This window comes from Aspergillus aculeatus (assembly GCF_001890905.1).
Source record: "Aspergillus aculeatus ATCC 16872 unplaced genomic scaffold ASPACscaffold_23, whole genome shotgun sequence".
In the NCBI taxonomy this organism is placed as follows: Eukaryota; Fungi; Ascomycota; class Eurotiomycetes; order Eurotiales; family Aspergillaceae; genus Aspergillus; species Aspergillus aculeatus.
The window spans coordinates 338,900-352,936 of record NW_017962998.1 but is presented as its reverse complement, the minus strand read 5'-3'; the positions used below and the strand labels follow the sequence as shown (position 1 = coordinate 352,936).

At 50.8% G+C, this 14,037-nt stretch overlaps 5 protein-coding genes across 5 annotated transcripts; 2 read left to right on the top strand and 3 right to left on the bottom strand.

The window, feature by feature from the left end:
• Nucleotides 1-328: 328 nt before the first annotated feature.
• ASPACDRAFT_1860616 (alpha/beta hydrolase) lies at nucleotides 329-1,574 on the bottom strand (the record flags this gene model as incomplete). Its single annotated transcript, XM_020197759.1, has 4 exons — nucleotides 1,254-1,574; nucleotides 1,047-1,167; nucleotides 786-965; nucleotides 329-735 (listed from the first exon to the last, which is right to left on the bottom strand). The coding sequence occupies exons 1-4, from the start codon at nucleotides 1,440-1,442 to the stop codon at nucleotides 329-331; spliced, it is 897 nt and encodes a 298-aa protein (XP_020051290.1). The 5' UTR covers nucleotides 1,443-1,574.
• An 816-nt stretch (nucleotides 1,575-2,390) lies between these two features.
• On the bottom strand, nucleotides 2,391-3,472 carry ASPACDRAFT_64869 (SUR7/PalI family protein; the record flags this gene model as incomplete). Its single annotated transcript, XM_020204046.1, has 2 exons — nucleotides 2,391-3,284; nucleotides 3,341-3,472. The coding sequence occupies 2 exons, from the start codon at nucleotides 3,470-3,472 to the stop codon at nucleotides 2,391-2,393; spliced, it is 1,026 nt and encodes a 341-aa protein (XP_020051289.1).
• Nucleotides 3,473-4,370: 898 nt separating this feature from the next.
• On the top strand, nucleotides 4,371-5,935 carry ASPACDRAFT_37114 (putative feruloyl esterase; the record flags this gene model as incomplete). The annotated part of the gene is made up of 2 exons (XM_020200272.1): nucleotides 4,371-5,552; nucleotides 5,615-5,935. The coding sequence occupies 2 exons, from the start codon at nucleotides 4,371-4,373 to the stop codon at nucleotides 5,933-5,935; spliced, it is 1,503 nt and encodes a 500-aa protein (XP_020051288.1).
• A 158-nt stretch (nucleotides 5,936-6,093) lies between these two features.
• Nucleotides 6,094-7,368, bottom strand: ASPACDRAFT_48395 (uncharacterized protein; the record flags this gene model as incomplete). Its single annotated transcript, XM_020202124.1, has 1 exon — nucleotides 6,094-7,368. The coding sequence occupies one exon, from the start codon at nucleotides 7,366-7,368 to the stop codon at nucleotides 6,094-6,096; it is 1,275 nt and encodes a 424-aa protein (XP_020051287.1).
• Nucleotides 7,369-11,104: 3,736 nt separating this feature from the next.
• ASPACDRAFT_48394 (Zn(II)2Cys6 transcription factor) lies at nucleotides 11,105-12,689 on the top strand (the record flags this gene model as incomplete). The annotated part of the gene is made up of 5 exons (XM_020202123.1): nucleotides 11,105-11,193; nucleotides 11,249-11,484; nucleotides 11,540-11,826; nucleotides 11,882-12,003; nucleotides 12,056-12,689. The coding sequence occupies 5 exons, from the start codon at nucleotides 11,105-11,107 to the stop codon at nucleotides 12,687-12,689; spliced, it is 1,368 nt and encodes a 455-aa protein (XP_020051286.1).
• Nucleotides 12,690-14,037: the final 1,348 nt, after the last annotated feature.

Sequence of the window (14,037 nt, the reverse complement as noted above, 5' to 3'; positions counted from 1 at the left end):
TTATGCGCACATGACTAGTGCTGACGTGGGAACACTCGTACAGCCTCAGTGGAGTTTGGACTGGGCACCGTGGAGTGGCCTCTGATTTCTCTATACTATAAACTATGGTTCCCCTTTGCTTCAATCATGCTGCAACAAAAACCTTCTGAATGTGACCTGTCACCCTTCGAGCCTTGTTTGGGCTCTAAGAAGGTTGGTCACAAGATGGAACATGTGTTCCTATAGGATTTGAAGGCTGTAGGAAAGATCCCTCTACTTTATACTTAACGGTGCCGACGCATGGAAATTGTGCACAAAGTGAACCATTATGATAATACGGAGACCTTCCTCACTTCTCCAGACACTGCCTCACCCACTCCACGATCTTCGGACCAACCTCATCACCCGGCAGCCCAATAGACAAACAGTAGCTGACATGGTTGTGTCCTAACAGTACCTCAAACCGCGGAAGACGACGCTGCTGCTTATTGTAAGCCTGCAGGAAATCGAAATTACCCCGGACACACTCCTCGAAATCCCACTCCGCTAGCATGATTAAAAGCTTGGGGGTTGTCCTGCCAGCCGCATTTTCCTCATCAGACAAGCTTTTAAAAGTACCAAGAGCTGAATGAGCGTGGATGAAATCATGGTCATTCGTTCCATAGTACGCCTCCATGTTTCTGCGCCGATCCTCCTTCCCCAGATCATAGTCCAACGCGGCGCTTAGGAGCAAAACCCCACGCACCAGGCTCCCGCCTTTGTCGGAAATGAGCCTCCCCGCGTATAGAGCCATGGCCAGGTGGCACCGCCGGCACTTTGCCCGAGCGCGAAAATGGAATTCCGGTCGCCTCCGTATTGTTGGACGTGGTTGTGCAGCCAAGTCAGGGCAGCGGTGACGTCTTCCTGGCCGTCTGGAAACCGAGCTTCTGGTAGGAGGCGATATGTTCCAAGGACTCCGATCATGCCGTTGGCGGCAAAGAACTCACCTGACAGTCTATTAATTACTATTCTGTGGACAATATCTCATGCATGCTGGTCGAGTTTGTCCAATGTTGAAGCCAACTTACCGATATTGCCATGCATGTGCGGTGTGATGGTGTTATCGCCCGCTTTGAACGCACCGCCGTGGAAATAGACGACAACGGGGAGGGTCACGTTTGTTGTAGATGCATTTGTGGGCCAGAAGATCTATCATATACCCGTCAGCCACGAATTTTGCGACCGTTGGAAATCCACAGTCGTTCACTAGACGCCTCGAATAGCCTTGTACATACATCCAACCGGTGTCGCGGATCTGGCCCGTACTTGACATCTTTCTCACATGCAATCGATGGCTCCGCATTAGAAGGAGGAAGGGATGCATGGCATGTTTCGAAGAACCGCTCGCACGCTGCATTCACAGACGGGTCCCAGCGGTTTTTAAACCCATGAATGAAGTCCTGGATTTCGGGTGACAGCGGCATGTTCCTCTCGGAGAACGGATAAGCTTTATGATAACCTACGGTCGGACTTGGTTCCAATGTTCCTAAACGGGGGTGATACTAGCGTCGCAGTCAATCAAAGCTTTCGTGAAAGGAAAAGAGCAGGATTGAGGTGCGGAGGCTGACAGTGCAAGCACAGGTGCGGGGTTGAGGCTTGGATGTCGGTGTCATTAGCCGAGGCTGTTCCCTTGGCCGGCATATCCGGGGTGCTCCTGGTAGTACTGTGTATCTTACACATATTGTGCTGTGTGAGAGGCAAGCACCTTCATATTGTTCGAGACCTTTCAGATGACTCCATATTCACTCTTATCCTGCGATGTGTCGATTGTCATTCGACTGTGCACCTTCTACGTTAAGGAACGTGGGCTGAATAGGGAGAATATGCCGGATCAATATAGCCATTTTCCACAGGCAAAAAGTTGTTGTTCCTCAACTATACCCCTGGACTGTATCAGTACCCTGCGAGACTGAGTTAGATTAAATCTGCTTACAGAGTGAAAAGGTCACATGCTTCCTAAACAGTAAGCGAAATTACCCTACCTGCATTGCGCTATAATAAAGGGTGTGATTTCCCTTCCATTCCTGTACGACATCCCCAAGGAACGCATCATGGTCGAGTCGTTCACATTCTCCATGACCACCTGGACGTTGATCACTCTTGCCATCGCATACGCTTTCCCATAATCTGTCTCTATTATTGGCCCGAATCACCCACCCCAGGTCCAGACTGGGCATACAATCGAGCGGTCGGCCTGAAGCTGTTCAGCCCTTGATGGGGCTATGGTGTGACAGGTGGCTTCCAAGCGGAGACCCATTTTCTTCGGCGGTGATTGGATACAGAATAAACTCGATGTACAACAGCTTGATATTAATCATGAGCAGATCTGTGTTCGCAATGCTGTACCGACGCGGGAATTTGAAGCAGTAGTGTCAACGCATCTCGTGGGTTTCGAGATATATGTTCTCGTAAGGGTTGTGGTACTGATGCCGCTGCTGCTGATACGGGCGATAATCCTGCCCGCCGTGAACCTGCGGAGGGGAAGGGCAAATGAATAAAGGTGCGTGGTCGGATACATCCGAACTCTTCCCAACGGTAAACGGTCTATGGCTGTAAGCGGTGTCTGCTGCAGCGACAGGACAGATGGTTCGGGCAGGGTCACGCCGCGCTTTGTCGCCCCGAAAACAGCAGCAATTGAGAAGCCATGACACTGCCGCTAAGAGGGACAATGCAACCGCCAGCCAGGTGGCTGCGTAGATGTGTCGACCCATGTGACCGTAGATACCGTAGGCCTTGAAGGTCACTTTGAATGTCCCCGCAAGAGTGGCGAAGAGCATCGTGGAAGTGACGGATGCGGCGAGAGTAAACAGGAGGGAGGCTCCCGCGAGAAGCCAGGCAACGCAGCTTCCTAGCCGACTGCAGCAGACCAGAAGGCCAACCAGCAGCTGGAGAATGCTGGTGCAGATGGCGAGTAGATACAGGATCTGCATCCACAGAGAGGCTCTGTGATAGATATCCAGCGTCTGTTGCAACCGATTAGGGATATGCTTCCCTATGTGGGTTTGATTCAAACCCCAGATTTCGATCGGGTCAAACCAAAATCCACCGCGGGGCTTCGAGCAGTAGGTTGAGTTGTAAACTGCAATATGAGGATTGTTGCCAGCACAGTAGTTCCAAAGTGCGATGGAGTAGAAATCCTGCAAGGTTTCTGATTTATTCGCCTCCTGCAGGGCCTGCACAAATTGCTTCACATGACCGCCAGTGAGATCCTGAAGGGTGGTATCGAGGATGGAGCTTGGAGAGGTTGTAAGGTTTTTGAGTTCGATCTATGAACTTCGTCAGATTGGTTCCTCTCATGCCCTGCGAGACAGAATCGACTTACTCGAAACATATAGAAATCCGTAGCCTGCTTGGGGTTTATGCAACCAATTGTAACAATCATAAGGCATATCAGAGAGCCAACGCTCAGAAGACTCGACCCCAGAACGCACACAAATCTTCCAAGCTGACCCATTTTCTTGTAGAGTGTCGAGTAGTGTTTGCTGCGGTCACGAACGAATGGCAATGATATCAGCGCACACGCCTATCTAGTGTAGAGAGTACGGCAGTGGAACTGCTTGCATATGTATATAAGTTTAAATTTCTGTGGCGGGTCTAGGGCAGTGGCCAGAAATTTTACGAGATTTTACCGGGCCAACCTCCTCATCTCGAGGGGAAATCCTCATTCAGCAATCTTTCCCTCATGTTCTAAGATGAGGAGCCTTCAGTCAATTTGCGTTACATAACCCTGGTGGTGAGGATGCTTTTCTTGCTGTGAGCCCCGAGATCTACACAGGTCGGAGTTATATGTTGTTCATATGATAACTCGAAACCATGGCATTGGGTTCATGGATCCGCAGTTTCGCCGAGAAAAGTGCAAATATGTGCTTTCCAGCCGATTCAGGGGAAGATCTTTGGATCCTGAGGCCCACGGGTTCAGCTTGCCAAGTGGAGGCATGATGCTTGGCAACGGGAATGGATCCATCGAACCCATCGCGAAAACGAATATCCCTTTACGGAAAACCGCCCGCCAGATCAGGAAGCCAAGTCAAGGACTCGGGTCCAAGTCGGGTATAGCCAAAAGTTGTCCACAGTGGCAAGCATCCACCACTGTCGGCCCAGTGCAATGGTAAGAAGTTCGCATTCGTATCCTGTACAAGAAAGATTTTCCTGAGACAATGGTTCATGATTCTCATACAAGCGGGTCATAGTATAAAAAGGGAGCAGACTTTTTTTGCAAATAGCCCAGTTAGAATCATATCAACTTCCTCACTTACAAGCCTCCTTGTTATCTCTTCCCTGATAACTCCTCATAACTTTCACTATCCCACAGACCGTGTTCTCCCAAAATAATCAAGATACCCAATTCCGAGATGAATCTTACTTGCTCGCCCTCGGCGATTCAATCCCCATCCGTCTTCGGCGCAGAAATTCTCAACCTGTCAGCCGCCTGGGTAACCAACTACACTCGCACTATCCCAGCCACATTCAACTACAACCACGGCGACGTCGAACTGCGCAATGCAGAGTTCTGCAATATTACCGTCACCTACACGCACCCGGGATACGACGACCGCATCACCGTAGAGACTTGGCTCCCGCGCCACGGCTGGAACGGCCGCCTGCAAGCCACCGGTGGCGGAGGCTGGCAGGCCGGTCGCTTCGTGCTGTCCCAGTTCTTCATGGGCGGGGCGATCGGCGAAGGATACGCCGCGACGACTACCGACGCGGGACTGGGCGATGCGGTCTTCCCAGCTACATGGGCGCTTAAGAGCCCCGGTAACGTCGACTACGCGGCGCTGCATAATCTGGGTTCCCGCTCGTTGAACGACCAGGCAGTCATCGGCAAAGGCCTGATCCGCAGCTTCTACGGACGGGACCCGGACTATTCCTACTGGAGTGGCTGCTCTCAGGGCGGTCGACAGGGATTGATGCTGGCGCAGCGGTACCCGACAGCGTACGACGGCATCGCGGCGTCCGCGCCTGCGCAGTCCTGGACCAAGTTTGTTTCCGCGGTTTATTACCCGCTGTTGATGCGGGAGTGGCGCGAGGTCAGTCCATTGGCGTGTGAGCTGAATTTCCTGACGGCGGAGGCTATCGCCCACTGTGATCCCAAGGATGGGGTTGTGGACGGGATCATCTCCAACCTGACGGCGTGCGATTACAGCCCGTATACCTCCGTCAACCAGACCTTCCACTGTTCCACTCTGAATCGAACAATTGCACTTAGCGAAGGCGCTGCGATTATTGCTGATGCCGCCTGGTCCGGCCCGCGGACGCGGGACGGCAAGTTCCTCTGGTACGGGGTGAACCCCGGCTCCGACATCAGCAGCTATGGCTCCGTGCCCGGCCAGAAGAGCACCCAGGCGGATGTCTGGTTCAACCTGTTTGTTGCCAAGAACGCCAGCTTCGAGACGAACAAGATGACTCGCGCGGAGTACGAGCGGGCCTTCCACCTCGCCAGCCAGGAGTACACCGATTTCATGGACGCAGCTGATCCCGACCTGAGCGAGTTCCGCAAGGCAGGCGGGAAGCTCATCACTTATCATGGCATGGTATGTTCATACTCGTTACTATTCGGGAAAAAGAGAAGATCTGACAATGAACTCAAACACAGGCCGACCCCAGTATCCCGACCAAGGACACCGAGTTCTACTACAACGCGGTGACGGATCTCTTCCCCGATGTCCAGGAGTTCTATCGCTTCTTCGAGGCGCCCGGGTTAGGGCATTGCTCGGGCGGCGTGGGCGGGCAGCCCATCACTACGTTCGATGCCCTCAGACAGTGGGTGGAGAACGGGACAGCCCCTGAGACCCTGCCTGTGGAGTACGCAGGGTCCGATGGGGCAAAGCAGTCGCGGATTTTGTGTCCTTATCCTGCTCAGGCGAAGTATATCGGTGGCGATGCTTCATCTGCGGAGAGTTTCCGCTGTGTCTAGAATGAAACCGACGGTGCTTACAGTATTTTGTATTTGATGGGGAGTGCAGAGTTTCAGCCTTGTGTGCTGGAAGGAAGGGGATTTTCTTTTGGTTCTTGGGCATGTATTATTAGGATAGACCATGCAATTTTATACCGCTATGCATACGGACCACATGACTAAGATCCACCGCTACCCACCCACGTACTACCGTAAGCAGTAAGGTCGGTCGGTACACTCAAGAGTTGGTCCGGATCACCGAGTCCCACCTGGTCGAGCGGCCATTGCACGAACGGTCGGAACGCAGGATCGAGCTTCCCGTACACGCCCTTGACAATATGTTGCGGCCATTCGTGGATAAACCAGACAGCATCCAGCTGACGTAAGAGAACACAAAAGAACGAAAATAGGATGAGAGCGACCGGCTCTTGCTGCCGCAGATCGTGTACCAAATCATCTGGAAGTTGATAGAGCCATGCGAAAATATGCGGGAATAGAGACATCCCGGGTGAACGGGGACCGGGACCCAGGACAGCAGCAAGACAGTAGTGAAGGTGATTCAACATGCGATGATAGCTGGGAGATCGAGGGTCCGAGTCAGGCACATAAATAGTTAGAAGCTCGCGCAGCGAGTTGAGATGGTGTTCGTAATTGTGAGACTCTGCGCTAATACCAGGGTCCCGGCTTGCCGGGTCGCCACCTTCGGATGTATCCGAATCAGGGTTCTCGTCCCCGGAAATGGCGAACACATCGGTTGGGATGTCATTTTGGCAAAGCTCTAGAATAGAGCGGATACCTAGAAAAAGCCCCAAGTATCCAGGCCCGCCACCATCCCGGAAGGCCAGGTACTCGCCCGGCTGCGGGCCCCTGGCCAAGGAGGAGAGAAAGATGAAGATCGCGGACGCGTACAACGCAGGCGCATTATTGGGAATGATCTGCGGGACCAGCGCCGTGACCTCCTGCACCGCCGTTTCCAAATGATGGTTGGCCTCAGCAAAGTAGTCCGTCGCCGTGGTGCCCATATACTGGACCATTGGATTGCCTTCTGATTTTCGCACCAAATGAAATCCGGCGAAGGCTAGCAGTAGGCGCAGAACATAGTGATGAGAGAAACCTAGCCGGCAGAGTTGCTGCTGAGCGCGGGGTTGGACGGCGGTTAGCTCGTTAGAAGTCAGAAAATGATGAAAGAGCGCCATGTCGGTAGCTGTGAATTTGAATGGCCTCTTAGCAATCTCATGCGAGGGGGGAGCAGAAAGGTAGGGCTGAGATGCCGAGGTGCGTGAAGGGCCATGTGCTCGCGTGGGCGGCTTGAAGTTCGTCGGGGTGGATGAGATGTAGGTATAGTTGCCATCGGCTTTGTCCGAAGAAGTCGAGTTTGACGAACCAGTTTCAGTCGGCGAGCTGCTGGCAACTCTGGGTTGTGAGCTGTAATCGCAATCGATTGCGTGACGCATGCAATTGGCACAATGCGGTTTTATCTCATCGCACTGTGTGAAGGTTGATTAGTGACTAACTGCCTGAGGCAGACAATAGTTTGAGACAGCCACCAACCTTGATCCTTCGCCGCTTACAGTTGCGGCACCCAAAGCGAGACTTTCGATGGGTTTTTCGCGCAAGCTTTTGCGTATAGGGTGTAATGGAGGGGGGCATGCCCATGTCGCTCACAATGGTGGCTGAGAAGAAAAGGAGTAAAGGTGTGAATCCTGAGTTTGTGGCTCGGCCTTATGCTGTGTCAGAGAAAGCAGGGGCGCAATTTTATCTCATGCGACAGACATATCGATATCTAAGCGTTGCGGTATGCAGCAGCAGCCACGATGCAGAAGCTCTAGAAAACGCTAAAAATTGCCTTGGTTTCAGGGGCGCGGCCCTAATGGTCGATTCGCTGGTTTCATTCGCGGAACCTGGGCTTGCTCCACTACCTTAGTACCGCTCATATTCTTGATCCACTTTTTAGACTGTCCCAAGGCTTCAACCATGTAAAAAGGGAAACGTTCGAGAAGGCGGCGCCTTCCACAAACATTCTCATCTTTTGCTCCTGTATGTCTCTTAACATGACAACTATGACTAATCATTGCCTTAATTCAAAGTCTTCATGTTGAACCACACGATAAAGCATCAGCTTCTCTGACAAAACACTAGGAAATTACATTTCAAAGAACATAGCGGAGGCTGCATTATGGAATTCTTCTCGAAAAATGAGAATGCTTGTCCCTGCACTTGCGCAATTGTTTCCGGACCAAACAGCCATCAAATTAGTACTAAGCTTCCACGCAGAGAGGGTCAAAACAAAAAGTTTTTATGCATTCTTTGCCTGATGGCAGTCATTCGGTAGTTTGGCCTGTTCCCCTGGTCTTTTCCACTCTGGTAGACACATGACCTTGTGTTTCTCGTCCGGATACTCTACACACTACTAGTGTAATTTACCGCGGGGAGGTCTTGAGGAGATCGCACCTCTTATGTTCCTTGACGCCTCGCCAGCCCTGTCTTGTTGAACTGAAATGAGCCACACAGCTTCCTTTGTTCAAATTCCCAATGAAGCCAAAATGATCCGCAGCCTTGGGTGGGGTCTGTTCTAGCAATACAACCTACCAACTCCGCGTTTGAAGTCCCCTGAGAAAATGCCTACGCTAACGACTGCTAGGATCTGACTGGAGATTCTGATCTGGAAACTTATAAAAGGTCGTCGCCACCGATCGAGTAGCCACTACAGACTGTGCCGTCTTATCAATTCCTCCTGTCCTCTTCCTTTGAAACCACGCAGCATGCAGCTTTTGAGTTGGCTTTTGACGCCCTTTGGTAGGCCCTCTACGAACGAAGCTCCCGAGCACACTTGGGATCCCCAAACTGTGACGATGCAACAACCACTTCCTCCGGCTCCTCCCCAAGCTCTCAATGCTAATATGCCGGTATGAACAGCTCCCTCTTTTCAATTATTCGCAAAAGTGGTTATATGTGGCGGACTAAGCATGCTCAAGGCGACGACACATGGAGCGACAGAACTTAACTTACGTGGCGGTGGTGAAGCCGGGAATGTCTGCTGTGGCGTGTATGTTGTCCATTTCCGCCTTGTTGGACTCGGCTAACAATGTTGGAAAACTATAGATGCTGTGGCCTGCTTTGCTTTGAGTGCTGCTGTGGCGGTGATGAATAGAGAGGCTCTGGACCGTTGTCTTGAATCTCTCGCTCGTTAAAGTGTTGAGTGTCCGAAAAGAGCTCTAAACTTGACGATGTTATACCGGCATCTCGATTCGTTCTTAGTAAACCTTTGTCACATTAATACCAATTTTTAATACATAGCCGCGACTTCTTAACAATTGAATCCCTATATTATAGAACGTTAATCAGGGGAGCTCTATTTGAACTGCTAAGAATCCACAGCATTGCCTAGTATAAGTTTCCGCCATTGATGTAGGAGTCAAAGTTGATATCTTACAGACGGACTGGGCACAACCGACCCACCGGTACTTTTGGATCCACAAATCTTACATAGCCAACGATCCGCTTCCTCGCTAATTTATACGAGTGCGGATTTCCTGTTCTGGATTGACGTCCCTCAAGTTTCCCACGGCTACCTCTGGTAATAATATCCCCGCCGTACCTAAGTAGTCATGCTGGTGGAGCGACAGAGCGCGGTTCTACACAACGATAACTCCTAGCTTGGCTATGACTAACTCAGAAATTGATGTCATCTAGTCAGGATCGAGGATCATCAAGCTCCCAGATAAAGGCAGTCACGCAGTGCATTCCATGCTTCCACGAGGTCAGTCCAGATTGCCCATGACCCGGTGATACATTTTACTAGGTATCGTATTCTTGCAGCCAATGGCGCCACTAAATCAGATGTCTTAAGCTTCATGATTACTTTGATAGACCGTGTTTCCGCCAACCCCGGGGTTCTCGTCAGAATGTCCAAGGTGAAGTTGGTGAAGTATTTTGTCGGCTTGTAGGCAAGATCGATTCTCTCGGTATCTTAAATGTTAGATGTTAGGGGCGGGCTAGTCCACCCGCTAGTCGTCCGCTACCTCTTTTTGTGTCGTTTTCTACGTGTACGGGAGGAATAACAAGCATTCGAACAAGCCGAGGGTTCCTGAATGATAGGTTGTACGATCCATAGCCCGCGAGTGGTTGCCTTTGATAAATAATAAGAAGTTCCCACAGTTGGAATGCATAAAATGTATATATAACTCATGGATGGAAGATCCATTTTCATAAAATAACCTGCCTTCTTGGTCATCGGTCCAGAGGATCAATCTACACGTCACAAGGAACACTGTACGTTTGATGATTGTCCCAATCGACTGAAGTTCACCAGCTTATTCTCTCGACTTACAATGCACGTAAGATGCAATGGTACGGTTGGGTACAAGATCACCGATATTTTTTGGACATCCAATCACATCTTTAAGGCTGTTTATCCTCCACTTTCATCATCCCGCGCACTATATATAAACTACAAGCTGGTTCGATGCATGTCCAAAGTCACCTCTTTGCAATTCATTCCAGTGCGACCGTGTCACCATCACTTACTGCGTTTCTGGTCTATACAGTCTCCCGTTTATCGTGACTCTCCGTCTTCCCCCACCTCCGTATTCCTTACGTGAATCAGCTACCTCGCCAATTTTTCAACTTGACGTCTTTGCTACGCTTTCGCCTAGATGACAGACTGGGAAATGTGCAGTCTTTGTGAGGTTCTTCAGTCCCACGTCTTTCAGGCAGGCATTTTGCCTACGAAATGGATAGGAAGTGAGGAACTTCGCCCCATTGACGAGCTTTCTTACTTTCTATATACTATACACAACACCAAGTCGAGAGAAATGCAGGTAACTCGTCCGGCAAAAGCATGGCATCTATACCTCAGCGTCCAGCGATAGTCTTCTACGACTTCGTCCAGAGAGGAAAAGGATCAAGTTTGTGGCATAAATCCTGGACGGATGACTTCTTATTGTTGTTATTGTCGCTTGTGTCTGTGCTTGAATAGTTTGAGGCCAGTCATGAAGGAAGTGTGGCTTCGTATCTTGTCTCGGGAAGGAAAAATGTTTGGTAGGTTGGTTATGGACGAAGGGCTGCCTGACGACCCAAAACGGCTAGACTCATTATGGACCCGGGTTGATCTTATCTTCTCCAGGCTTACCGCGGCGGTCACACTCTCAGCCTCATTTCTACCACGCCGCTTCTCTCAGCATTTTCAAGATGAAGGTCATGCTTGTTGCCTGCGAATCTTGTCGCGTGCGGAAAAGGAAATGCGACAGGGCCTACCCCTCTTGCTCCTTGTGCCAAAAGTTTGTCTCCACCCATATATCCCCCTAGGTGCGCATTTTAACCCATTCTCTCTAGAGCCGCGCGAGTGTGTTCCTATGCCCTTTACCGCGTCACAGAAAGTATCCCAGACCAGAGCTCAAAAGCGCTGGTGACTGAGAGTTATCACATGCCCAGTTCCAAAAAAGTCACGCCTAGCCCCTGGGACGCTGTCGAGAGTCAAGTGTATATCTCGTGGGCTATCCAGGCTCCAGCTGTCTCAGATTCATATCCCATCGCCTCTCGCTGGTACATGCCACGCCTAATCAAGCACTGTAAAACATCCCTCTTGATCTCTTCTGGCTTGTGCTGACAGCCCCTGGGCCCCAGTTGTCGAATGTCACAATGCCACACGCGTGCCTATCAACGATAGATCTAGCTCTTATAAGTTGCAGACCACCTGGATGAGAGGTGCAATGAGCGACCCTTGCTTGTTCCACGCAACTCTCTTCACCGGATCCTCTAATTTTGATCTCCGCCGTGGGGTCCAGCAAAGTACAATTACCCTGTATCATTACAATGAACTGATCAAATTGGTCAAAAAGCGTCTCTCCGACCCGAAAACTGCACTAGACGACCGCACGATAGCTGCGATAACACCGCTGGCCCTCTTCGCTGTATGCAAGATAAGTGACTTCGCCATATACAGGTGATATACTGATAATGCACTAGGTTCTCACTGGGGATCGAGCTTCCGCTGAGGTGCATCGAGCTGGTCTGGCGAAGATCGTCCAGCTAAGGGGTGGTTTGGACAAGCTGGGCCTGGAAGGACTGACGGCATCTCTCATCTACGTGTTCGTCCGCCAATCTACCATTCATGAGAATGGACCCCTGACCGGACTACAGGAACGGTGTTATCTCAGATATAGTCTTTGACATGGACTCAGGACCTCTACCGCACTGCCCGCCCACGCCACCACTTGGCCTCGAAGAACGAGTTCTCAGTACCCTTGTCAGCCGATCTGCACCGGAATTCCCCGGTCGCTCCATCCAGGCTCTGTTCCAGTACATCCAAGAACTCAAACTTCAGCTTGTGGCCCATCGATCAATGGCTGATTGGGGTTCCAACGCGGCACAAGGCAACGCAATGTCGCTTCCTACCAACGACGACCCCGTGTGCCACTGTTGCTCTTTAGCGTTCCGGGTTTTCCACGCTATTATAACCGGCGGGGCGAATATGAGCAACTTTGCCGACTACCTAGACGCCATAGCCAGCGATCTCCGTGATGTGCTAGCTTTAACCGAAGACGATGTATGGATGCGACACTTCCCCGCGGTTCTTACGTGGGCTTGTATCACCGGCGCCGCCGCTGCCAGTGATCCTCAAATGCGGGCATGGTTCTACTTCCGGGCAGCGGCTGCGGTGGGGATGCTCGATGATGCCGGCGACTTGTCTTTTCACGAAGATATGTCTTCACACTTTCACTGGCTTCGATCGTTGCGACGGGAAGTCCTTCAGTACGATCAGCAAGCGTTGTGATCCTCAGCTCTACTTCGAATTGCTTTGGGGCTGAAGTGACCCACATAATCCTTCTGCCCAACCGAACCCTTACGTGTCTTCATATGTGAGCCTCCTTCGGCCCTGCCGAACCGTGCAAGAACGGACCCCCATCCTTTATTCAGGGTCTCCAACAGTTCCTCAACACCACTGGCCAAATCGCTGCGGGGTGTTGAACCCGTGTCCCGCCCAGCCCTATTCCAGTCGAACCAAAGGGAGGAAGGATGCAAGCCCCACGCATTCTGCTGCCTCTGAGAGGCTGGAGCAGCACTCGAATGTGTGGCAGTGCTGGCGCTAACTGCCACTAAGGTCTTGGCGAGCTCGTTTCCTGGCCTTGGCAATTCCGAGTCGGGCTGGAACTTTTCTCCGTTCTACCTAGGCCAATTCTCCCATGGATGCGGAATGATAATCTATAACGGTTATATGCACTTGACTGTTATATATGGAGAGATTCTTGTGTGAACTCCGCTGCTTTGACTGTTGCAGCCACAATGACTATTAGATCTTCCATTTTGCAGATACGAGCCTCATTGCTGCATGTGTGGTATCACGTCAGCTAACGTATGGTGAATGACAGCAAAGACGTGCTTCAGGGCTATGCAAACAGTTATCTTATTGTGTATACTCCCACGCACCTGGTCAGCGCTTGCTTTCAACCACCGCCGGCTGGCAACTGCCACAAGCGGCACGTAAATGCTATGGCTGCTTACTCTCTCAAACTCAGTAACTAAGTCCCTCGAGCTTCATATCACTGCCGATCCGACTAGACATTTCAAAATATCTCGACCCTATTGTTTCGGACTAGCGCTACTGCTGGGTTATAGTTAAGCATTTGGAAACCTGCGGTAGTCCGGCACCGATAAATGAACATTACCACGAAGATAATATAAGACAATCATGTATATTGAGACAAAACAAGACAATCCTATCATAATGAATTATATAGAGAAGAACTAGGAAGGGAGGGCTCTTCTATAGCAGTATAGTAGACACAAGACTCATTAAGGCACGTCCCGCTGTATCTGGTTGCAGGAAACAGAATAATTGTTCAACATTCAAGCGATTAATCCCCAGATATGAGAATCCTTTGTGTTGCGAATATCAGAACGACGCTTCTTTCCGTCGCGGCCCCCTTAATGGTCGGAGGTCCGAGTATGGTCTGATCATTCTCTTCTGATACTCGCCAAATATTTCCGAGTGCAAAAAACGAATAGCAGCATGAGAACAGAAAACAAAGAAGCAAGGCCTAACCATCCGATCTGTGAAAAAGCATCGTAGCGTAAAGGAGCTGCATATGGAACAACCGATTGGACAAACGTAAAACGCAATT